Below are 26,551 nucleotides of genomic sequence, written 5' to 3'. Positions count from 1 at the left end.
CGCACGCAGGTTGTTTGTTATGAGTCCTCACAACACAGCGAACCGGAAGTGACACATTTTTGGCGGACGTTACGTCGGTCAATTTTCCCGCGTTTCGATAGTTGAGGAAATACTGGGGAGTTGTAGACACAAACAAGCGACCTCAGGCTCCGACATCCAACCACTAACCACAACAACAAAAACACGCTGTTTGTGATCGCTGGCTGTCCTGTCACTGGAAACGAGCTTCATCGAGAAACATCCGAGATGCCGCCGAAGAAGCGCAACAGCGGGACACCGCAAAAGAAAGAGACGAAGGCGAACATTAATAACGGGTCGCCGGATAACAGCGACAACACAGCGCTGACCACAGAACGGTAAGAATGTCGGTCTCTGAAATATTCCTCCTCTGACAGTGATTACATTTCTCTTATAAACTATGACTTACTCAATGATCAATGCAGACGTGTACTTGTGTTTGATAGTCCCTGAACTTTATATGTGTGGTGATTATGCCTCTTAAGTTGCGCCATTAATTTACCATTGTTTCATTGTAGTCACGATAGTGTAATGATGTTAACTGATTTGTAGTAAAACTGTGGTGACAAATCAATCTGGCAAAAACATGGTTACTACACTTTCACGACAATACCATGGTAATATCATGGTAAATTGTTCATCTATGGGTAGTACTGTAGTGTAAATCCTCAAAACACTAGTCGTGTCTTAAACACGTCTGTCATCTGTTGTTGTTTTTTCCAGACATAAGGACAAAGAGCCTGAGTTTGTGTCTCTCTGCGAGGAGCTTCAGGTCACCAATCCTATCTGTGATCATGCATGGAGAATTTGGGAGAAGGAGATCAGGTCCCTGGACAAGGCACATGTACGCCTTCCTCTGATGTATAGACATTCTGGTGCATTTGTTTACAAATGTGTATTTACAGTGTGTTTCTGTCATATCAGATGCCCTATTCAAACAGGCAGCTTTGGGGTGCCTGCTTGTTTATCACAGGCATCGAGCTGGAGAGCACCAGGCTCACCTTCACAGAGTTCCAGAAGGTCATTGGTTTGAGGTATGTATATCAAATAAATGTAATGAAGAATTGTTGATTTTTCCGTTTGAGGTAAGCACTCAGAGGTTTTTTTTAGGTTTAAACCGTAAGTTAGTGTTGACAAGCCTATACAGTAAATTGTTTAGTAAAATAACGTGTTGTGTTAATAGCATCTGTAAATGAAGTTGCCGTTTCTTTACAGTGTGATGCAGGTCATAAGCCTTGTAAAGATGATGGACGTGAACGTGGACACTATCAGCCCTAAAGTGAACACTGCTGTTACACGATTGGAGAACAAATACAATGTCACTTTGGCCCTCTATCAAAGATTTGTGAAGTAAGTGTGCTATTTAGTTTTCTATTGAATGTACAGTGTGCTTTAAAGAGACGTAAGCGTTTTTTTAAGAGTGTATTTTTTGTATGTAAATGTAATGCATTGCAGAAAATTGATGTTTCTATATTTTTAAAACCAGATTGGTACCAATTTAGCAATATAAGAAATGGTTACATATTGCGATCATTATTATTACAATGTTAAATGTAGTAGTTTTTGGTATGTCGAATGATCAGGATTTGTGTTGGTGAAAAGGTTTGCACCAAAGACAGTCACTTATTGCTGAATGCAAACGGTGCATTGTTGGCATGTAAATGTGGAGTTTTTTATCCATTTCTTTGATGTCAGTAATTTGTGGAAATGCAGAACCGTCCATTTTGTAGCTTCTTTATAAACAGCTTGTATTTTTAGACACGGGAAGTTTTGAAATCTGATACTGTATGTTTTCATAGTATGTCAAGCTGTTAAATTTCGAAGGATGAATAAAATTTGATTCCTTATATGACATGACCGCGGCAGACCGCCTAAAGTGCGATAGGCATTGTTTAAGATTCCTATCAACGTCTCGTGTCAGATCATCTAAAATAGATCTTAATCCCTGGTGTAAGCAGGGAGTTTTTGTTGTGACATACAGATCAGAGGGATCTTAAAGATGTTCTTAAAGAATACAGTAATACAGAAGGATGCGTGTCGATTGTTAATGGAGGGCTGAAGGCTTACTAACCAGGCAATGCTCGGACATGTCTCAGGGTGTGGTCGCCCTTCCCTCAACGTATATTTAGATATTCACTGTGATTCATCTCACGTCATGAAACTCCTAAATGAAAGGAAACAACAGGTTTATAACTCATGAATTTATGAGTGATCATGAATTTATTTAAAAGATATGCGTTTTGTCTGCAGAATTTGCTCTAGCCTGTGTTGTATGTGCCACCATCTACATAATCTTACACATAATCTGAAAATTCTGTTGAATATATTATAAATTCAGTGATATGCTATAAAATCTGTTTTAGGAATCTCAGTCCCCCACCTGTAGGTGGCAGCAGCAGTCTTGATACGTTGAAAATCTACTGTGCTGGTTGTGCTCATATAGGCCCTTTTCACGCTTCAGGGTTTTTGACTTCCGCATCGTTCGACGCAGGTTTAACAATGTTCCGGTTACAGCAGTATCCAAGTCTAACAAGAGTGTCTGAATAAATGTATTATAAATATTTTATAAGAGCTTAATGCCTTATTTCCGCCTGTTTTAAGGTCTTACCGCCTGTTTAATAGATTTTACTTTAAAAACACGAGGGGGCTTTAGTACTGCCTTTTTTTACTTAATTTAAATGGGTGATTAAATGAGTGTTTTACACAATTGTAATATAAATCAAAGGGGTCCACATAATGTGTCTGTGAAGTTTCAGCTCATAAAAACACCACAATCTTTTAATATAACATGCACTACATGCCAACTTTTGCATGTGAGGAGAAACGCGCTGTTTTGGTGTGTGTCTCTTTAATTGCAAGTGAGCTGCTAGTCTCTGCCCCCTTTTCAGCAGCAAACGTGCTGTGAGCCAGTGCTTCCAGCGACAAAACAAAATAATAAAGTATGGTCACATAAAGCGAACGAGAAACAAGGTCTCGTCTTTGAACACCAAAAACATTGTTTTTGATAAGCACACAGGTTTCCCCGGGGCCAATCGCGAAGCCCCTCCAGCCCCTGTTGGTCCGGTCACGACTGCATTAGGGCGAGAGAACCGCGTCGCGTGTTTACAAACCATACACACAGTTTTCTGAAGTGAAGATACTCGAGACAAACGCATCACTATTTCTCCCAAGTCAAATTAACGTTACACAGGACAATCCCACACATTGCTTTCTAATAGTGAACAGACAAACGTGTCACAGTGGCATTTTATCCACAGGTCCCTGGGGTCTTACTTAAAAAAATAACGGTACCTACAATGTCTTTATTTGCAACTTTGCCTCGTTCAGTGTGGATGATTTCCTTTGAAAACTAAATAAATCCTTTGCTCTCTTGTCTCCAGTGAGGCTGGAACATTGTTCTGTGTTGGTCTGTGCAGCAGACAGTTCAGTAAGCTTTGCTATATTTGCATGGTGTTGGAACTTCACACATGTCAAAACGACAATGGCGGCGGCGCAAATGGGTGGACACGTTCAGATCAAGGGGCATAAATATTAAAATAAGAACGGCTATTTACGTCATTAAGAGAAAGATTTCTGAAGCGCTCGTTTCCTCAAAGGCTTCCAGAGATAGGCAAACATTAAATTAAAGTTAATGATTTGTGGTTTTCTGAATCGGCAGATGCACAAGAGACCCGATTTTAGAATTTTAACATGGAAAAAGTATTTTTTTCATGAAATCACCCCTTTAAGGTTTCTACTTTTAATGGGACAGCAACCTGGCGCAGGTACTTGCTGATTTTTAACTACTGAACTGCATATAATACATCCAGTGATTATGTTCTCTGTCTCATTTTATTCTTTATATTTGTCTGATTTGGTCCTACATTATATCGATATAATGAACTAACGTTGCAGTAAAGGCAGCGCATTTTGCTGGAAAAACATGACCCAATTCCTCCCTTCAGACTCGTATGACACTTTCTGTTTCAGAAAATTACCTAAATTAAATACCTAAGTAAATTTTTTTACAAAAAATTGTCTTCTGTTGTGTGTTCTCACTAGTGCATTTTTTTTAACTATTTTACGGCTTGTCATTTAAATTATAATTTTAGTTGAAAAATGTCACAACATAAAACAATTTCTAAAATACAGTTAGAAAATGTAATAACCGTAATGTGTGAAATAAAATATGACCCTTAACCTTTGAACAGTAGTGTATTTGATAAATTAGAAATCTTTGTTTGGTGCATTGCAAAAAATTGTTCAATACTATTATTTTACCTTTATATAACAAAAGTAAACAGTGGAATTTAACATGAAATTGCAAAGTTGATGTGGTCTGCATAGTGCATGCATGCTTCTACAGATGTTATGACAGACAAAGTAAAGGAAAATTTACACTGGTATTAAACCCATTTTTCTCCCTAAAGGACGTGTGATAACATCTTTGCAGAGCCTGAGAAAGCTAAGTGAGTAAAATGACCTTTTCTCAATTCTGCTTTGGTTTTCTTGTTTGTCCAGCTGTTATTAGCACAATCAATGATCTGATCATCCTGTCTCTTTCCTCCAAGGAGAAAAGAGCTTTTGGAAAATGGTTGGACCATGTTCCTCTTGGCCAAAGGTGAGCCGATAAGAAAATAGCTCTGGAAATCTATATGTGGGACATTAAGTTGTTTCACTTAAACCATAAAAATGATCTGTCAGAAGCTGTCGTTTAATTTCATTTTACAGTCAAAATAATGTGTTTTAACTCATGGTTGATATGTTACACAGATACAGTGTTCCGCTTCTGTCATTTATTAGTTTTCCGTCTGTTCCCTGTGCAGGAACATCTCTACAGATGGAGGATGACCTTGTGATATCATTCCAGTTGCTGCTGTGTGTTCTGGAGTTCTTCAGCAAGCACTGCTCCCCTTCTCTCCTTCAGTCCCCTTACAGTGAGTGTTTCACATGTTCCTCTGCTCGGAGTCAGAACAATATATCAAATGCCATTAAAATATTGTCAGTATAAAAGGTAGCCACAGACCTTCAACAAACATTTTTATATGTTTATATGTTGGGATATACACATATTGTTTACGAACTGACAGTGTCATTGTGTACATACGGTCAATGACCATTTTTGTATTTGTCCCAAATATACACATAGTTAAATCTTGTAATAAATGGAGAACTATATACTGTGTAAATGTGTCATTATAAAAAAGTGCAGAAAATGCAAAATTCGGACAGCAGAGTCAAGTTTGAGGAAATGATCTCATCTTATAATTTATTCTCTCATCCTTATTCCAGAGTCAGCGGTTACTTCAAGTACCCTGAGTCCTCCGACTAGAACATCCAGACGTAATCAGGGCAAAGCCAAACCTCGTCCTCCAGAGATGGACATGCAGTTACTGGAGACCCTTTGCAAAGAAGGCGACTGCAACGTGGATGAGGTTGGTGCTCCATTCACACACAATCCCATCAGCCATTGCTTCCAAATAGTCCTCATTGCATAAACCATGACTTTAATAACACGCTTGTAATAAGCTAGAAAACCTTTTGCATTTGGATGATTGATTGTAATTGTAATGTGCGTGTACGCATAATTGTCTGTTTCAGGTGAAAAACGTGTACCAGACCACTTTCTCTGCGTTCCTGGATTCTGCGGGTTTGTCAGGACTCCAAGGGCTTCCTCCGGTCTGTACCATACCATAGAAGACATTTAACAAAAGTTTATTCTGCTCCAACAGTGTTGCCATCTTAAATGATATGATGGTTACTATTGTAGTCAGAATAGTGATCTCTTAAGTGGAATATTGGCAGCTTTACTTAAAAATAAGCTTTATAAAATGTAAAATTCAACAAGCTGATATTTGTTGAGTCACTTAAAAGCTGCTATTGCTTTTATCACCATTTATTTGAACCTTTGCTTGACATTTTATTGCAGTTTAGTAATATATGCTGTTTTATAGACCCTCTGTTTGCCTGCTGATAATAAGCAGTGTGTTATTACAGCAAGACCTGTAACCACATGTAATACATTTCTTATTAATATAATTTTATCCTCATTTTAAATAGTCGCAATGTTTGTGACCCCCTGTTTGCTTTTTCATACAGATGGAAACACTTTCCAAGCAATATGAAGAATTGTACTACAAGAATAAAGACTTTGATGCCAGGTTGTTTTTAGTTGATGATGAAACACTTTCCCCCAACAAAACTGAAACGTACGTATGAGTTTAAAATCTGCTCAGGGCTCCACAGTAACATATTTTTTTAGGAGCGCTAGTGCTGCTTATTTAAAAAATTTAGGAGCTCAGTCAAAAATATAGGCGCACAGACAATTGATTTTTTTTTAAGACGAACATTCTCAGGATGTGCATTAATTTTCAGGATCCGAACACCTATAAAGAAGTTACAGATCCGTCAACCACATTACAGTTTCATATTACTGCAGCAAGTTTAACTAAAAAACATTATCATACTGATGCCTACTGTCCACCACAGAATACGGACAAACCGATACATAAAACGTATCAAATATGCATATGCCTAATTAATAACATTTGATGTGAGATTTACAAACGATGAAATCAAATTGCACATTAGTCTCGTGTGAACTTTGTGCCTTGCCTTGGTTACAGGCAGCTCTCAACTGCAACAATAGTCTGTCTTCCGCACAATTTCCAATCGCGTCGCTGTGTGCATTCACGATCGAGTTCCAAGGTTGGGGTTTGGGGGAACCGTCGTTCCCCACCTGCAGTACCTCTACACCCTTCTGGTTGAGAACCACTGATTTATTTGAATGATTTAAATTATTCATTTCAATTAAAAAGATAAAAATGAAATACTTTTCGGAAAGAGTAATTGGTACAGTAATCTTATTACACTGTTTAATATGTATTAAGTAATTAATTACTTTTTCTAGAGTAATTTACCCAACACTTGTTCCACCCTCAGATTACATCTATGTGACATTTATTTATAAGCACCATAAGCAACACCATAAAGAAAGCGTGTTGGGCTCACCTGACGAAAGCCAGGTGATCACTATATGAAACGCCACACAGAACCATTTATTCTGCGTCCAACAAGTGTCAGTTATGCCAGACAAACATTCCCCAAATGACACCTGATGAAACACTCGCACAGCCTAAGGACATCACATCAGAATGGAAAGTAAAAAGCGGGGCACTTAATGGCGCGAAAACGCATTTATAATGTGAAACCCCGCTCAGTTGACTAACATGAAATGCAGTGGATAATGTCACGTAAAATAAACTGAGGCACATATGGGAGTCGTAGTTTCTTAATTTGATGGTGTTTAAATGGGTTATGAGTGTAGATCGGTTCAGTCGCACCATGCGCCTAAACATCTTTTCATGGTCGCGCAGACTAATTTCCGGTCGTAAATGGGATGGAAATGGTCGTAGTGTAGAGCCCTGCAGTCTGCTTATCAGACACATAGTGGTATGTGTTTTTTTTCTGTCTAATATCAGAAGTCAATTTCTTTGTAGGACAAAGGTGGAAATGACTCCAAGAAAGAATCAGTGTGGAGAGGATGTCACACTTCCTGTTCCTCAGACACCGATCAGGTAAGACTGTCATCCATTTTTTAACCAGAACATCAGTTTCTATCCCATACATTTGTACAGGAACACGTGTTGAGTAGTATGTTTGAGGAAGGTCAGCTCTGTGTGCTAGTTGTAAAAAGGGTTTTTGACTTTTTCTCACTTGTCACAGTGCCACATTTGTGTGAATGGGATTATATAAACACAGATGTTTTGTAACTCAGTGGGTTTAAGCCTAAGATCACATGATGGAGTTCTCTGATGTATTCACGTGGCACATTAAGCTCAGTGTTTTCTTGGTTTTACTTTTGTTAAGGTAATGCTTTAATTTTTATTAATAATATTTGTCATGTTTTTTTAAACATTATGGTGGTCTTACATTTACACAATTGGCAGACGCTTTTATCCAAAGCAACTTGCATAGCATTGTACTGTAAATTTGTTTCTAACTATGTGCAATCCCCTTGGATCGAACCCATGACCTTGGCGTTGCTAGCACAATCCTCTAACCTAGTGCAGTCTTAAGTGCTGCCATGTCCTGTCCTGTCCTGTCCTTTGCTTAATTTTTTTTCCACTTTTGTTTTCCAGAGCTGCCATGAATTCCATACAGCAACTCAGGGTTGAACTCACCTCTGCTAGTGACCAGCCCTCACACAATCTCCAAGTTTATTTCAAGGTATTTTGTTATTTCAAGCTCTATCCTTTAAAAAAAGTTCAATTTTTTTTAGACAGAATGAACAGTCCTTTGTAACTTAATAACTTAATTTCCATTCTCTGTCAGAACTGCACTGTTGACCCCTCAGAAGAGATCATTAAGAGGGTTGAGGAGTTGGGTCAGGTCTTCAGCCAGAAGTTTGCTCAGGCTGTGGGCCAGCGCTGTGAGGGGCTGGGCAGAAAGGTTAATCCAACAATGACTTTTTAGAATCAATAGGACTTTTTCTTTATTAAGGCATAGCTTTTGATCTCTTAGTTTTTTTATGAATATAAACAGTTATCAACCTTCTACACTTAACTGTTTTGAATGATGCACACTTTCATTTTCATGTGAATGCTATTTTGTAGATTAAGATTTGTTTATAATATCGACTGTAAAAGAAACATAAAAATTAAAACATTGCAAAAGTTTGAATATTATGTACATCCCTACAAGAAACCCTACCATCACAGTACTAATTGATGAACCAAGAGCTTTTTATTCAACCTTTAACATTTGTTGAACCAATAGACTTCTTTTTTTTTTTTTTTTTTTTACTTTGCAGCGGTTTAATCTTGGTGCTCAGCTCTACTACAAAGTAATGGAGTCCATGCTTAAATCGGTAAGCCTTAATGAAACCAAGACACTTTACATGCTTATATTTCTATTATAACTTCTGATGGTCACCTGTGTGCTGTCTTTAGGAGGAGAAAAGACTTTCTGTGCAGAACTTCAGGTAAAACCAGAATCAACATCTTCCTGAAAATCTTAAAGGTCCGATGTTCAATTTTTGGAGGATATAATGACAGAAATGCAATATATCATACATAACTATTAGGGATGTAACGGTTCTCTGTAAAAATTTGAACTGCCCTTTTCTCCACCAACGGTTCGGCGTGCGGTCCAAGACGCATTTATAATACGGTTCATTAGAAATTATAATGCGTAAAACAGACTGACAAAGTTCATCTATGTACGTTTGTCGAAGGATAAACATTTAATAGTCCTATCTACAACAAATCAAATAACGTAGACAAATTTAAAGTATGCTGTAATATGAACAGTCATTTATGCTTTCATCACCCAGGTGTTGTGAGTGGACGAGTGCAGGTGAGACCTGAACAGAACACGTTTCTCTTTTTAAACTAAACCTATTCAATCCTTGCCAATTTAAACATTTAAGTGCAAGGTGATGCACAAGAAAACTCACTTGCATGCTGTGAAAAGATCTGAAGCGTCTTTGAAGCGCTTAAACGGACGAATTCACACACGAAGTAGGTCAACATGCCCCTCTTGTCGAGTATCTTAACAAACATATTAGGTTATGTCTTAACCTAGTGAATGGACGAAACAGACGAAAAACAACTCGTCGCTCATGTTTAAAGTATCCGTGTACTGGATCTGTTTCATTCCTCTTAAAGCAACAGCAGCATATTTCTCAAGGAAATCACTCACTGCTTGTGACTCAATAGCTTCTGTAACTTCAATTATGACTCATCTTTATTTGATTTGTACATATGCAATGTTATGTTTTATTTGATTACTTTAATCCATTTCTATCTTAAAAGGTATCTATACAGTATCTTATTTTATTTTCTTATTGCTCTGTTGTTTTATTGATGCTATTACTTGTAGCTTTATTATTTGTTCTTATTTTTATTTGTCAGTGGTCCCTTTTCCCTGAACATAGCACAAACCGAACCGAAACCGTGACCTTAAAACCGTGACACAATCCGCACCGTGAGTAATTTGAACCGTTAGACCCCTAATAACTATGTCTTTAGATGTGAATAAAGACCTTACATAATGAAGCGTTATGTTTTTAATACCTTGAGCTATTTTTCATTCTGACAAACTGCTCTAAATTATTATCTCCTTCGGCAAAGTGAAAGCATGACGACATCTTAGTGCCGTAGTGCTTTGAAAGAGAAAGGAGGAGATGCTGTTAAATTTTATACACCTTAAACCAGTGGTTCTCAACTCTGGCCTGCGAGATCCACTTTCCTGCCGAGTTTAGCCCCAACTCTCATAAAACACCTGAAGAGGCTAATCAGTGACTTTAGGAACATATGCGTTCAATTTAATGCGGGGCTGCGTAGATTATTTGGCATACCGCATTAAAGTACGGCGAGAGCGATGCAAATTCAATCTGCACTTGAATCGCTTTCGCTGTACTTAAATCTCTTAAACAGATAGATTTGCGCAGCACCGTATTATGTTGAACGCATTCCTAAATTCGCTCATAAGCTTTGTTCAGGTGTTTTATATCAGAGTTGGGGCTAAACTTGAAAATGGATCTCGCGGGCCAGAGTTAAGAACCACTGACTTAAACTGTCATAAATAATCATTTTTTACCCACTGACAATAAATCATGTTACTTACATTTTAGTAAACTTCTCAACAATGCAACATTTCATACCTCACTGCTCGCATGTGCCTTGGAAGTTGTTATGGCGACCTATGTCGGTAAGTAGTTTATTTGTGGCTTACTTGACTTTTGTAAGCATTTTTTGGTGATGGCACTCGGTGACATGTTCAGCTTTCCTCTCCTGGTTGTGTTTATGATAGTTAACTTCTTATCTTCCGTTTACATAAACTGCATCCCATTTCATGTTCCAGGGAACTCCCTAAAGAATGGGGGTTTCGGTCGGGGCACAGGGGCCAGCGATTCAGTAGAAACGGATCTGTGCTTCCCCTGGATCTTGGGCGTCTTCCAGCTGCATGCTTTTGACTTCTACAAGGTGATTGAGAGCTTCATTAAAGCCGAGCCCACTCTCAAACACGACATGATGAAGCACCTAGAGCATTGCGAACACCTCATCATGGAAAATCTTGCATGGAGAGCAGTAAGTACCCCTTCTCATTTTTAAATAAATTATCTTAAACAATTGGTCTTCTAACGTCAGCTTCAGTCCGATGTAGTTCAGAATGGAATTTAACATTTGCTTTACATCAAATATATACCCTAAATACACTGGAAGTTAATGTGTTGAGGGTTGTTGCTCATCGCATGTTTCAAAATTCTGCCGTTATTGAGCATTTAGCAATTTGTAGACTTCCATTTTCCCGTTTGCCCATTCCTTCTCTGTGCACCAGGGTGCTAGAAAAGTAGTATATCAGGGGGTTGAGGCAGCAATTGGTGCTGGCCAATGACAGAACCACAGGATGCAGAGTTTTAGTGACTCGTGCCAGGCCGCAACTGTGCACAAGGCCCACTTGTGTGAGTGTGTAACCCAGTAGATTAAGGTGATAAGGGGTAAAACAAAGAAAAAAGACCCCTAGTACCCAGTATATTATGGTGAGAGTACGGCGATGACAGATCTTCCGTCGCCGTGGCAACCTGCGCAGTATGCTGCAATAGCTAAAAAGCAACAGGAGTGCAGGGAACAGGTAGGCAATTTGAACCAACCCGAGAGCGGCTAGAATTATGGTACGGTTTCGTCTGGAAGAAGGATCTGGAAGGCAGGGCTTGTTCTGTCGGGATGCGGCTGACCTCAGGAAAGGCAGAGCCATGCTAAGAGCTAGAACCAGGCACCAGATGCAGGCGCTGAGCATGCGGGAGGTTCGAACCCTCCTCAGGTGCTGCAGCAGAGGATGCACGACAGCAAAGTAGCGGTCCACAGCGATGCACACCAGAAAGAAGATTCCTCCATACAGGCTGATGTATTTTAAGGTGAAGGTCGCTTGACAGAAGACACCTCCCGGAGACCAGTCAGTGGTGCGGTTGGAGGTAGCGGTGGCTTTGTTATGGTGGTAATAGATGCGCAACGGAAGGGAGATGACAAAGAAGATATCTGCTGCTGCAAGGTTGGCCATGTAGACGCCAGTGCTGGTGAGTGTTCGAGGCATGTGGCAAAACCGGCGCAGCGCCATGGTGTTGCTGACCAAGCCAACGATGAAGATCATGCTGTAGGAGATCTTTAAGTAGGTGAAACGATAGCCGGTGTCCACCGCGCAGTGGGGTTGAACAGACATGTTCCCACGATCCATGACCACTTCCTGTTTGTGATAATTTCCTTTTTAATTGGATCAATTAAAGCCGCTCTTGTTGCCGAATGGGGAACCTGTCTGGGTTGAGAGGAACAATGAATTATCATAGCAGTACAAAGGTTATTTTATTTTGAACAAAGATGTAACGTCATGGTTATAGCAGTGCACATTTTTCCAGTTATTGTTGGAGCATTAAGGTTGCTGGAGTGTTTTAATTTGGTGTATCAATTAAAGTGCATGGCACAGACAACTAAAACCTTAAATGAAATTTTCAGTTACAACTTCCCTTTTGTATGAAGGATACCACCTGCTCTCACCTCGCTGTGCGGTTTGCCGGGACGGTTGAGTCTATATAACCTGGGTTTATGAACAAGGAAACACAAAGTGATTGAATTATGGCAGCGTAGAACACATTTACAACACAATCACAGCTGCCTGTAACAGACCCTGTTAAATTCATGGTAATGTTTGCTATGTGCACTTATCGTAAGTGTGCAACATGTAGGATACACGTTTCACTTCCCTGTCATTTTTTTACTAGAAATATTTAGTTTAATAAAAAATTTGAATAACAAAGATGAGTAAATCCTGAAAACGATGTAAAACTAAATACTTTTTTGTCAATGTAAGTTAATGCCAATACAACCACTTGTGTTAGTTCACTGTCTATTAACTGAGAAAACTTTTAATTTTAAAAATGTATTTGTAAATGCTACATTTAACACAAACTTACATCAAAGCTTCGGTATAGAAGTATGATTCATTGTTAGTTTGTTTGCTAATGCATTAAAAAGCGTTAATAAACACAAACTCATAACTTAAAAATAAAGACTTAATAATACAATTCTAGATAACATTCAGATTAAGAATTGATGCACATGGAATCAACCAACTTACCATAGTGATATTTTTCTTGATTCTCATTCCATGTTTTTATTTAATCTGCATTGCTGTTGCTTCTCTGTCTGAGTTGGTTGAAGATGCTCTGTGTTCACAGTCCAGATGGTTTAAGCTGCTTTTAAACAGGTCCTGATATATAACGTCACACTAATTCAACAAGCGTGTGTGTGTCCATGAGCCATAAAAGTGGATTCATTAATAAAGTGTTTCAGCTCTGAAGACCGTGCCTAATCATGTACTATCTAAACGTTTTGCGAATTATAAAGATTTGCCTCAAATGCACATAGTAAGCACAATTTTTAAATGAAAGTTAAATCAAATGATGTTCAAAAACATGTGACAAAGTGCAGCGTATTGCATTGGTTTGTTTTTCTGTGTTTCTGTTCACAGGAGCTGTTCAACTTCACTAATTCACTTTTGTTCTGGTTTATAAAGATCTGACGTATCTTCTATATTCTTATAACTCAATCGCTTTAGTTACTTGCTTTCACTTGCCTCAGGGCAGTGATGTTGTGCAAGGCCCTCATGCAGTGTATATTCTGTAATACCTGTGTTCCAGCCCATTTAAAGAAGGTTTATTTAAGATCTGGTTAATTGAGAGAGTTCTGTGTAAGAATCAGAATAAATCTTGTATGCTGGATTTCACAACTTGCAGAGATCAGATACCCGTATACTTTTGTGTTTGTTGGGATCTCTTATAGGATACCCACATAGTTTGTTAATCTTTTGTTTGGAGCCGAGTGAAAGTGGCTGTTTGGAGATTAAAAGAAACGTTACACCAAAAATGAAAGAAAATAGAGATGTTTTGAAGAATAATAGTTATATAATGCAAATAAAGCTTAAAGGAATAATTCACCCAAATTGGAAATTCTGTCATCATTTACTTACCCTCGTGTCATTTCATACCTGTATAAATTATAAGATATACAATCTGTATAAGATATTTGGAAGAATGTTTGCAAGTTTCACGTCTGCGACATCGTTGACTACCGTAGTAGGAAAAAATTAAATTGTAGTCAAGGTGCCACAGTAGTGTTTGTTTTCCATAATTCTTCAAAATATCTCATTTTGTGTTAAATGGAAAAAATTAAAAATGTTCTACTGTGGTAGTCAATGATGCCTAAGAAGTGAATCTTGCAAACATTCTTCCAAATATCTTTCGTTGTGTGCAGCAGGACAAGTTTGACACCGAGGGTGAGGAAATGATGAGAGATTTTACTATTTTGGGTGAATCCCTCTGTCACTGTTTTTGTTTTGCCTGTGTGAAGACCAGTGGCATTGCGAGGGGGTGGCATTGGGGCCTTAAGCCACTTATGTTAGCCAAAAAAATATATTTTTGAAGATTGAACACTTTTCACTTCAAAATTAAATAAATTTGTATTATGACTTTTAAAATGTTTTCGTGCATTGGCTTTTGGTAGGTTTGGTAATTTACACAATTAAACGCTGCTCTGGAGCGCTACTTGTCACGCTGTTAAACAGTACCTGATCCAGCCAGCCGGTGTCACTGTTTCAACAAACATCATTCAAGAGCTGATGAGTTAAAATCAGTGTTGAGAAACGTTACTTTGAAAAGTAATTAATTACTAGTTACTAATTACACAGCCAATGTGTAATTAGATTACTCTACAAATTACTCTCTCCAAAGAGTATTTTATTACTAATTACTTTCTATATCCGTCCTCAACCTAGATTAGAATTGATTCAAGGATAGACATGAAACTGCAAATTCATTTAAATAAATTATAAATAACTAAATAAATTAGTCTTATTAACTGACCAAAGTATACAAATGTGAGGATATACTAAAGCATACTGTAAGTGGGCAAGTCTTCTACTTAAGCAGCTGAGGGATGTTGGACGTTGGATGTTGTCAATTCGGCAAAAATGAGCCCTACTGGACACACCATAAACAAACAAAATAGTTAAATTGCTCTTACACATACAATAAAGTTACACTTATAATTTTGATGTCATTTCCTCTATTGAAGATTTTACACAGTATTTAGTTTCATCACATCTGTAGTGCCTGTAATTAAATTACAGAAAAGAGTAATCCCTTACTGTATTTGAATTACTTGTCCTTAGAAAAAGTACAGTAACAATTACTTGGTAGCTAGTTACACCCAACACTGGTTGTAATATTGCTGATCTGTTAAATTAACTACTTATTTCTAAATTCTACAGCGCGGATTCCCGGACAGGGATCAGTTTAAGCTAGGGATATGCCTTAGTTATAGATAAGTCCTTTTTAAAGACATGCTTTACAAATAACTTCACTGGTATGCATCTTAAAGTCAGGGTAAAGATAATTCTGAGAATACTTTCTAAACGCATTATAGATGTTAGAAATGTATTGCTGAAACGCATTACAAAGAATACTCGGAAGTATGTGTTACTGAATTGTGGAGTTAAACCATTTTTCACCAATTCTCTGTACATGTTTTTTTGGGAGGGGCTAAAACGTGAGATCGATGACACAATGGAGTGTCTGAGCTTTCTGAGCATGAGAGCTCTGGGTTCGGGGCTAATTAGAGAAAGTGCGACACATTGCATTTTAGCTTGGTTGTTTTTCTGTGTTTCTGTTCACAGGAGCTGTTCAACTTCACTAATTCCCTTATGTTCTGGTTTATAAAGACCTGACCTATCTTCTACATTCTTCACCACTTTAGTTACTTGCTTTCACATGCCTCAGGGCAGTGATGTTGTGCAAGGCCCTCATGCAGGGTATATTCTGGAATACCTGTGTTCCAGCCCATTTAAAGAAGGTTTATTTAAGATCTGGTTCATTGAGAGAGTTCTGTGTAAGAATCAGAATAATTCTTAAGTGATCATTGTATGCTGGATTTCACAAATTGCAGAGATCAGATACCCGTATACTTTTGTGTTTGTTGGGATCTCTTATAGGATTATCCACATAGTTTGTTAATCTTTGGTTTGGACCCGAGTGAAAGTGGCTGTTTGGAGATTAAAGGAAATGTTACACGAAAAATGAAGAAAAAAGAGATGTTTTGAAGAATGAAAGTTATATAATGCAAATGAAGCTTAAAGGGATAGTTCACCCAAATTGAAAATTCTGTCATCATTTACTTACCCTCGTGTCATTTCATACCTGTATAAATTAGAAAAGATATTTGGAAGAACGTTTGCAATTTTCACTTCTGGGACATCATTGACTACCATAGTAGGAAAAAAACGTAAATTGTTGACAAAGTAGTTGTACTTGTTCGAAACAACATGAACATGAGGTAATAGTGACAACGTTTTTATTCAACTGTTACCTTATATAAGAAATAGTTCACCAGCATGATTTGAATGTGCGGAAGTGTGGCCCCCAGGCATGCGATTATCCAAGGAATGCAGGGTGATGGAGCAACGCGTTCGGTCCTGTTTAAGTCTTCTGAACACACGACTTTGCTCTTTTGAATTTGATTAGTTCTCCCATGAAACGTAATCAAAAATCTTAGTACTTTATAGATTTTCATAGTAACATTTTATTGCGATATCATAAATCACCCAGCAAGAATGATTCAATCTTTAAAGAATGAAACCATGCTTGAGCTGCTGCTGTGAAATCCCAGCGGGCACACCCTGCAGACATGGACGTCATCAGCTTAATTTTCTACAATGATAAACACCGATATCATTATTAGACAAAAACATACTGTGTGTCATTTTGGTCGAGAGGTCGCTCCCTTTCCTTGGGAAGTGCTTGTACTTAAACTGAGCGGATGTAGTTGAAGTTTGTTTTCGTTACGGCTTGGCATGGAAAACAATACCAAGAGTTTGTTCCTGAAAATAGCTGGGAATCATTTTTTAGGAAGCATCAATGTTTTTTGTTTTGTTATAACAGACTTGGAGAAATTTACTTAACAAACCAGATGTTTTATTGCCAGTTTAATAGTGAATAAAACTGTATATCTACAACAATATGGATAGGCAAAAAATGGAAAACTCACAAAGGTTTGACATTTCTAATGTAAAAAAAACGTATGAGCACCTTTACACATCGCTGCTGTCCGTCTGAATCCATGTATCGTCATATTTCATGTTTTTTTATTTGTCGTAAATCATTATTATTAGTCACCATTTATGTTTGTCAATGGGTTTTGCAAATATCTTACCAATGCACAGGATGTAATCATTTAAAAGTGCAGTGTTTGTTCAGTTTCCTGAAACAAGCAAATGTGGAGATTCAAGGTTTCAGAATGACAGCGGCGACATATAATCTACTTTTAATAAAACTGTTTAACACTGAAAGTCACATTTCTTACCAATTCAAGTTATATGTAATATACATCACATTTAATAATTAAGATCGGTCAGACGTTACAGTAAATATTGTAAACACCATCATAGAGCAGCCAAGAACAATAACACTAAAAACATATTTGTGAATTCAAATTCAGTTGTATGCGTCCAAAATATCTTTGTGTTCTGAAGAAGTCATTACTAGGTAACAGAGAACATCCTTAGCACATCAGCTTCTGCTAGTGGTGTATAATTTTTCCTGTCTGAGATTTGCCACCTTGGCTTCAGTCACACTGAAGACTCATCGCGGATAAATTTATCTTGTAATGATGAGGTTTTATTTTTAGAGTCATTTGTCAAATTATCTACATTGTCATTTGTATTGGTCAGTGTGTTTGCATGGACGGATTTGGGTTTGCGTTTAATGGAGTTCTGGATGGTTTCCGAGGTGAAGTAATAGATCACGGGGTCGAAGCAGCAGTTTGTCACCGCTATGCAGAATGCGATTGGATAAATAGTCCGGACCACCGACTCCACGATGCAGTTTGTAATAACCTGACTTCGCACCAGCGTGTAGAACACCAGGTTTACATTGAACGGGATGAAGCAAAAACAGAAAATGAGCAAGTGCACCACGATCATGCGCAAGATCTTGGCTTTGTTGAGTTGCCCACCCCGGTTGAGGCTCTCCGGGTCCCGTAGGGTCTGCAGGACCTTCATGGAGCAGATGAAGTTGATCATGAGCGGAATCAAGAAGCCCACAGTCTCCATAAAGACCACCACTTTAGAGACCTTGGACACCCACTGCGAGTTTGAAAACTTTTCGAAGCAGTACTTTCCATCATTGTCCGATGTAGTGTCCATCAAAAAGCCTGTGGGTAAGCCGCCTGATAGCAGAACTATCCAGACCACACAACAGGCTATTCTCGCATTACGTTTGGTCCTCAGAGTCCTGGATGCGAACGGGTAAACGATAGCCAGGAAGCGATCCACGCTGATGCACGTCAGGAAGAGGATGCTGCCGTACATGTTGGTGTAGAACAAGGCCACTGAGATTTTGCAGAAAGCATGTCCAAAAGGCCACGTTCTGTTAAGGAAGTAAAACGTCCTGAATGGTAGACTGAGGACAAAGAGCGTGTCTGACACGATGAGGTTAAGCATATAGGTTGTGGTCTCATTGCGCACTTTTAGTCTGCATAGGAAAATGTACAAGGCCACTACATTGAAGACCAACCCCAGAATGAAGACTATACTGAAAACTGTGCTATACAAGACGTATTTGAATTCATCTTTTGTGCAGTTTGTTTGTGAAATGTTCATCTTCAGTTTATGATGAGTAAAGTTTAGCGTTCACTTCACTCAATGTCCTTTGTTGCTCTTATTGGTCTGAGAACCAAAACATTAAAATCCATGAAGGAATATACACATCCAACATATGAATATCTCTAGTGTCAGAAGCATCAAATGCTTAGAAAATGTTGCGTTATTCTAGTCAAAGTGCATTTACATAAGCAGACCACATCGGTTTACCTCGTTTGGTGTAGCGGATAATGTGATTAGCTGCCTTGTTCTTGGCACAGGAAGTTGTTATTTCTTTCCAACCCACAGGTTCCAAGATGCTCACAGTTGTTTGACACCGATATCACAGCATCACTTCTTCAGCAAATTTATAATCCATAGTGTGTCCTTGGTTTTCGTCATAAATGTCTTCTTCTTGAAGAAAGTTTCTTCAAACAAAATCCGTTCTTTTTTCAAACCCAATATTTCTCATTTCCTTGACTCCTTCACTGTGTGATTTGTGGCTGGGTTATCTTCTTTGCTTCTGGTTTTAGCTAGTCAACCTGCCGTTCAGTCCTGGTGTACACAGTGAGGCATGTACTTGAAGTGACGGATTGGAGGCGAGTGAGAGGGAGGGGTTTTAGTTGAAGGTTCCTCCCTTCACTCTATTCATGTCTATCTATAGCTACCGCATTCTGCCTACATGCACCTAGACACTTTTACATAGTTCCCTTACTTTCAAGTTCTTTTAAAACGATATCTTAAATCTTCACTCTCTCTTTTTATATTTTTTAGCAACCTTTTTATTTATGCATTAAAGATTTGTATGATAGATGTGCTTGCTTCTGTTAGTATAGTACATAGGTCAACAACTACTACACCAAACTCATGGACATTTTTAAAAAGACTTCTAGAAAGATCTTTGGGGTTTTAATCAAGTATTAATGACTTTAATAGATCTTTTTTATTTTCAGTGTATATATTTTTTATTTTTGCATTGCTTTAAACAAAGTTATTGTGTATAATGATCTTTGTTTGCAAAGTTTGCTTGTGTGGTGTAAATAGCAAAGTTTGCCATTAATAGCCTTCAATGCTATGTAAGCTAGACTGTGGTCCAGATCCAGATCCAGAACCAAGTTGCCTCGGACTCAAATTGTTTATCAAGTATAACCAACGTATAATAATTTGGCCATTAAAACAATATGAGGAATTTAATCAACTTTAAGCTTAAAGGCAATGCAAATGGAGTCCTATGTGTCCAAACAATTTGGGTTTATCTTGTATTACATTGAGTAATCTTTGTCTTTGTCGTAAGCAATAGTTCCTAAACGATTTCATTGAGAAGTTGAATTTCCAGGACCTTTCAGTTTCATAAGCCCTTTGTCAGTGCTTTGAAGCTAATCTTTCAGTAAATTGATGGTTTCATCACACAAGTTATATTATATATATAATAAATGTTGTCCTTTTGGTTTCATTCTAACTGTGCTTGTATGTAACCGTGCATTCATATGCATTGTTCATTGACACCTTGGTAAACAAAAAGAGGGACCGCCAGTCCAAAGTTCGCATTAAATGACTCGACATGACATCACACGTAATGAATGATATGCAAACGTGGAGCTTGTAAATCAGGAGTGTCAAGGAGTGTCTTGATTATATATTATTATTTAGCTGTTTGTAGATGCTAGATCGAAAGCACCTTTTAGATATTCTAATAATATGTCGAGTCTTTTTATTTAGATTTATTGTTTGCTTTTATTATTATTTTTTACTTGAAATGGCTCACATGCAGAGAAAAAAGAGCAGTGGTGAGCCAGTGGGTGTAAATAAGGAAGCACTTACTCTGAAAGGAATTGGATTTAGTTGTTGTGTTTGAATTACCTCATAAACAAGGCATTATCGAGTATCGGGCTCTAATCATATACTCATTCTCTAGTATCACTTTCTGTTCAGTGTGACTTCTGTGAAACTACTTGGATATAGTATGAACATTGTGGAAAGGCCTATACACACAAATGTGTCTTGAATTTAATCACACTAGCAATCTAACACAGAGCACTTTGTTCTTTTCCTCAGGACTCTCCACTCTTTGACCTTCTTAAACAGTCTTGTGAGGAAGGAGCAGGTGAACAGGCAGAGCCCCCAGCAACACTCAACCAGCCCCTGCACCACAACCACACAGCAGCTGACCTGTGAGTGATCCCTCCAAACTTACTGAATATGCAGCAATACACAACACTCATTGGATTAGAGGGGAAATGTGAGAGAAGCTGATGTAGGAACTGATTGCGTGATCGATGTGTGGGAAACAGCCAACGTCAGTATTGTTGCTTGTATGAAAAAAGTGAAATGTTCGAGGGAGATAAAAATGTGCAAGAATTTGCCCACAAACTGAGATGTGAAATGCCTCAGAATTAGAAGTGATTAGCGAATGGTTTAGAGGCTTAAAACTTTGAAGTATTTAAATTTCACGAGTTGCTAACCGTAAGGATTTCCATTATACACGGATTGGTTGACTGCTGTTGGTATCTCAAAATCATTTTTATCACAGTTATTATGAAATTAGAAAATGTGCAGTCTTTAACTAACTGGGGCAAAAATACTATAAAGAAGAATCTGTGTTTAAGCAAGTTGAATTATTGACCAATATAAATTCTTCATTCACGATGGTTAGTTTTTATAATGATCAAGGTTGAGCTATTGAGTGTGATTTAATGGGTAATTGTTTGACGTCCTTTCAACACATTTTAGATAACACGGTATGTAAAGTAACCTGCTATTTTTCTTTCAAACTGCCATAGATATACTGCCGTCAAAGTTATGGATTGCAGCTTTAAGGGATGCACCGATATATCGGCCAATAATCGGTGTTGCTTGATAAAAGCAATTCTTCACACTAAGGGCTGATCGTTTAAAAACAGCCAATGAAGAAGGCCAATTTATCCTGTCAATCAAAAGGAGACAGGAAAATGCAATGAGTTTGCATTTTTACATAGAAAATGTAAAGAAACATCAGCAGTTTGATGTCCAATATTAAAAGTCATTATAGGAATTAATAACGTTCAGAAAGTTAAGGAAAGTTAATAAAATCCGAATCCGAATCGGCAGACATTACTCTTTTGTATCGGTGCATCTCTAGCTTTAAATTATTTATATAATGTAGAAGTAATATCTATAATAAATTAATAATTAAATAATTTTTCAGATTTTAAGTTTGTTTTCCATTGCTAGTTTGTAAAAAAGCATTGTTTTATAGTCACATATTGGCCAGAATTTATAGCCTTTCATCACTTAGCATTTTTATGCATGTTTCTGTGACCTTTGCGTGAGAATGAAATGCTGCGCTTCCTTTTGATACATGTGTAGAACAGGGAACCGATACTACTCTTTTGAGGTTAAAACGTGAGCTTGTAGGTTAATAGGCCTGTGTGTCTATAAGTTCCTCGTGCTTTTACACTTTACTGATTTGATTTGACATGACATTTTGGACGCCATTAACACATAAACATTGTATAATACTAGTTTGCACCTATAACGTGTCAAAGCTTCTCAAATCTGTGGTTGGAGTTTAAGTTTGAGGATGTAGTTGGTATATTTTTAACTTAGAGTGTATATGTGGTTTTTCATCTTCTTATAATATGTATCTGTGTAGAAGAAGATGAGTGTTGACTGTGGTTAGCCTGGGGTTGTGAGTTTGTCTCTGTAAGACGTGCAGCTGTTGTTAAGGCTAGTGTTGCATGTGATCGAAAACTATGAGGCACATGTGTAGTGATCCACCCCTAATATTCAGCAACTTACTGGTTTTAATCGACTTATCTTTCACTGGAGAAAAATAAATGTCCTTCTTACTCTCCCCAGGTATCTCTCCCCTGTGCGGCCGAGTCGCCAGCCCCCAGCGGCAGAGGCTGAGCCCCCCACACCAGGCACCAGACAACTCCGCTCAAACTCGCTCAGTCTTTTTTACAAAAAATGTAGGTTATAATCAGATGGCCTAGTAGTTTTGACTTCCGTTTTGCAAAACATTTACTGCATGGTTAACCCATATTTTACATCAAGTTAAAAAGCCGCAGAAAAATATTAAGAGACCATTCCAAATTTCCATTTAAGCAGGATTTCTAGATGTATTGTGGTCATTCCAGTCCAGTGTCTGTTGAATTTCAACGAAATCAAACATCATGAGTGACAAAGTCATCCAACAGCAATGTGAAAGACTGACTCATTCCTTAATACATGGACAATTATTACTTTTGTACTGCTTAAAATTGAATATGAATCTATTCTGTTATTTTGACCTGTTTCTTCATTTTTCATTTTCTGCATATAAATGGAGAAATATTGTTATTTGTTCACAAAATGAAACAAAAACTATCTTTTTACCTAAACACATACCTATTAATAGTTAATTCAGAAAATCTGTTTTTGAATTTTGAAATGGTCTCTTTATATTTTTTGCAGCTGTTTATATGTTTATTTGACACCAATATCATCGATTAAATTAATGTGGCCTTGGATGAAAAGTTCTGTGGATCTTTCGATCAAACACTCAGAATTATGAAGACTTGTATGACGTGTAATGTCTTTTGCAGTGTACAGGATGGCCTACCTGCGACTCAAAATGCTGTTCTCACAGCTGCTGACATCACATCTTGAACTGGAGCCGATAATATGGACCTTGCTTCAGCATACCCTCCAAAACGAGTATGAACTAATGCGAGACAGACACTTAGACCAGGTAATGTATATCCAACTCTTGCAGTTAACAATTATTTGAAATCTTTGCAATGTTGTTCCGATAGAATATTTAAAGGTACTGTGTAATTTTATTGCAGTTGATTATGTCGGCCATGTATGCCATATGCAAGGTGAAAAATGTGGATTTGCGCTTCAAAACTATCGTGACCGCTTACAAAGAGCTGCCCAATACTAATCAAGAGGTGAGTGTCTGTGAATTCTGTGTTTCCTTTTTCAATTATTTCATTGAGGTTTATGAAATATATGATATCATTAACTCAACCAGTTCATCTCTTCTGTGTGTAAATGTTGTTGATTTGACAGACGTTTAAGCGCGTATTGATTAGAGAAGGTCAGCACGACTCCATCATCGTCTTCTACAACCTGGTCTTCATGCAGAAGCTGAAGACCAACATTCTTCAGTATTCATCTCCTCGGGTGAGACATGTTGAGAGCACATTTTTATAGATTTGTTGTATTATACCGCCCCCTGGTGGTCTCTGGGGAAAAACATCAGTTCCAAACAAGGTCATATGAGAAGTAATTGATTTAAGATGTTAACTGCCAATTACATTCTCTATATATTAGTCATTCTCTGTTCCATGATAAAATATTTTGATTGACGTGAGCGGGTCTCCGTTTCTTTTTCAGCCACCCCCTTTGTCTCCAATTCCCCATATCCCCTGCAGTCCCTACAAAAACTCTCCTCTGCGGGTGCCGGGTAGCAACAACGTCTACGTATCCCCCTTGAAAAGCAGCCGTATGTCCCCTGTGGTCATGACCCCACGGAGCAGGTCAGTGTCCATGTGTTTTAAAGGGGTCAGACGACACGGCTAAAACAAATATTATCGTTTGTTTTAGATGTAATCGATGTGTGTACATGATTTAAGGTCAAAGTTCTAAAGCAGTTGTACTGACAGGTATGCCCACCTTACTTGCACATACATTTGGGTGTGTGGTTACACAACACGTTTCAGGCAGGTCTGGGCGAGCATTTGCTTCTATATAATTGCATTTTTTGTTTCGAAACTTACATTTTTGCAATTTTTCATGTCTGTTACATGCGTAGGCAACTAAACACACCAAAGATAGGGTTAGGGAAAAACATGTGTTCGTGGCTTATGACCCCTTTAAGAGTAATGTTTGAAAGGCTTTGTTACCTTGTAGTCAGATAATTTTTATGACAACGTCAACATTTTAAATATATGTCTAATTGTTTATGTCTTTAATCTTTTCTTTCATGGTGCCTTGGACAGAATTCTCATATCGATTGGCGAGTCCTTTGGGGTTAGTAGCATTTATTACACTTTTAAAGAACTTTAATCTCGTCTGACTTGTTTTTGAAAAATCTATATTTTTATTCTTATACAGTCATCAGACAAATTTCAAAAGATTAATCAAATGGTGAGCAGCACCGATTGGTCCCTCAAGCGGAGTCTTGATGGAGGCTCTGCCCCCAAACCCCTGAAGAGATTACGCTTCGACACAGATGGACAAGATGAAGCTGATGGAAGGTATGTTACAAATTTGTTTTCTCATTTTTCCTGTTTGTCTCTCTGACGGCACTAAAGCATTGACACTGGGATTGTCTGTTTTTTTAGCAAATCAAACGGCGAGTCTGCTCTCATCCAGAAGCTAGCTGAAATGAGTAAGTTCGATGTGTCCTGCTTACGTTTGTTGTCTGAGTAATGAGTAAATTTTCCTTAACTACACTTTATATTCTCAAGCATTTCCTGTGAATTTCTTGTGGCAGCTTATAACCTGTTGTCTGATGTTTGTGTCTGTACAGGCTCCACTCGGACACGTATTCAAGAGCAGAAATTAAAGGAGGAGTCTGTAAAAGAGCATCCAGAACCCTGAATGAATCGGTCACGCTGTGCTCGATTAAAGCCGCCCCAGCATGAATCGATCTCCAGGAGTTTTGTTATTAGATTCATTCACTTTTAGAAAATAGAATGTGTCTTTCATTTTAAACGTGTGAGGAACCATGAAGGACTTTTATTCTTTATTTGCTACTATAACTTTGTGGGGGTTTTCTTTCAATGTATTTGAACAGTTTTAAAACTGGTGGTATAGTTTCATAATTTATTGTTTTGTTTTTTAAATTTATATTTCGTTCTTGAATTTTTGCCTGTTTTATTTTGCTTCAGTGCAGTACTGGAAATGAGGTTTTTGAGGATGATATTTGACAACAGTGTTTCATTTTGTTATAATCATGTATTAGGTTTGGTAATGTTTTTTTCAGATTAGATTCTACGTGTTGCCTTTTAAACATTTGTATTTTTTTAAATAGTTTTGCTTTAAATAATGCAATAGATATCATTTGGAAAATGTGTTGTTATAACAATGTGTTGCAGTTGAAGCATTTTATTGGGTTGATGTTTTAGAATGATTGATGTGTGTGCGCGTATGCATTTGTTTGTTAACATGTGGCCATCTTGACTTTAACTGACCTTTTTATGTTCTTGCTGCACAGTTTTCCTTTTTTATTGAATTTTAGGATTTTTGAAGATTGTGTTTTGCGCTCTTGTTTTTGTCTAAATAATTATGCTGTACTTCAAATGTTCTTTTCAAGATAATGTAATTCCTTAAGTTTAACAACTGACCTGTTTGTTAACAGAAACCCAAACGTGTGCTTTTGTTAATGCAGGATCATGACCCCATAGTATTTGTTACCACACATTTACATTTGTTGTCATTAGGCGTGTTAAACTATAACAATTAGGCATGTTGTTTACCATGTTTGGCAGTTGGTTATTTTATTCATGGAATGCTGTTTGCCATGTAATGTCAAACATCATCTTGGTATGTAAAAACAATAAAATAGATTGTTTTGACATGTTTTTGAGAAGCAGTGAAATGAAATGTATTGGCATCTTAATTGTTCATCATTTTTACTTGCAAACCATTTATGCAATTCTTGCTTCCCAAAAGTTAATTGATGTTTCATAGGTGACTCATTTGAATTCTTTGGTATGACGAATGTAAATGTACAGAATGTGTTTTGCAACCAACTTACAATCAAGGGATTAAAACAGGTTTATTCAAATTCCCCTCAATAGCCTTCATGAAAGCAGTTTTTATTGAGCTGTCGTCGTGTGGAGCAATCACAAAGGCATTGCTAAGTCAGCAGTGGGTTTTGCAAAAAGCTTATCAG

General features: G+C 37.7%; 2 protein-coding genes across 2 annotated transcripts; one reads left to right on the top strand and one right to left on the bottom strand.

Annotated features, from left to right (window-relative positions):
• The first annotated feature begins 78 nt into the window (after window positions 1-78).
• rb1 (retinoblastoma 1) lies at window positions 79-26,551 on the top strand. Its single transcript, XM_056730748.1, has 27 exons — window positions 79-356; window positions 742-862; window positions 943-1,052; window positions 1,234-1,368; window positions 4,428-4,466; window positions 4,569-4,618; window positions 4,824-4,934; window positions 5,290-5,432; window positions 5,599-5,676; window positions 6,097-6,206; window positions 7,497-7,574; window positions 8,139-8,226; window positions 8,332-8,448; window positions 8,810-8,866; window positions 8,949-8,980; window positions 10,634-10,710; window positions 10,864-11,090; window positions 20,740-20,855; window positions 22,522-22,634; window positions 23,250-23,395; window positions 23,493-23,597; window positions 23,719-23,832; window positions 24,046-24,188; window positions 24,651-24,681; window positions 24,766-24,908; window positions 24,996-25,042; window positions 25,184-26,551. The coding sequence occupies exons 1-27, from the start codon at window positions 247-249 to the stop codon at window positions 25,252-25,254; spliced, it is 2,712 nt and encodes a 903-aa protein (XP_056586726.1). The 5' UTR covers window positions 79-246; the 3' UTR covers window positions 25,255-26,551.
• Window positions 16,999-19,268, bottom strand: lpar6b (lysophosphatidic acid receptor 6b). Its single transcript, XM_056730752.1, has one exon. It carries the CDS (start codon window positions 18,703-18,705, stop codon window positions 17,674-17,676), a length of 1,032 nt encoding a protein of 343 aa, XP_056586730.1. The 5' UTR covers window positions 18,706-19,268; the 3' UTR covers window positions 16,999-17,673.

Source organism: Triplophysa dalaica, chromosome 19 (genome assembly GCF_015846415.1).
Source record: "Triplophysa dalaica isolate WHDGS20190420 chromosome 19, ASM1584641v1, whole genome shotgun sequence".
NCBI lineage: Eukaryota > Metazoa > Chordata > Actinopteri > Cypriniformes > Nemacheilidae > Triplophysa > Triplophysa dalaica.
Note: the sequence above shows the minus strand (reverse complement) of the source record. Positions and strands in the feature narration are given on the sequence as shown.

Excerpts from the sequence above, each read along its gene's own strand:
- rb1 (XM_056730748.1), top strand. The coding sequence starts at position 247 with ATGCCGCCGAAGAAGCGCAACAGCGGGACACCGCAAAAGAAAGAGACG. Across the intron at positions 357-741 it reads ACAGCGCTGACCACAGAACG|ACATAAGGACAAAGAGCCTG; the intron begins GTAAGAATGTCG and ends TGTTTTTTCCAG. Across the intron at positions 24,682-24,765 it reads CGATTGGCGAGTCCTTTGGG|TCATCAGACAAATTTCAAAA; the intron begins GTTAGTAGCATT and ends ATTCTTATACAG.
- lpar6b (XM_056730752.1), bottom strand. The coding sequence starts at position 18,705 with ATGAACATTTCACAAACAAACTGCACAAAAGATGAATTCAAATACGTC.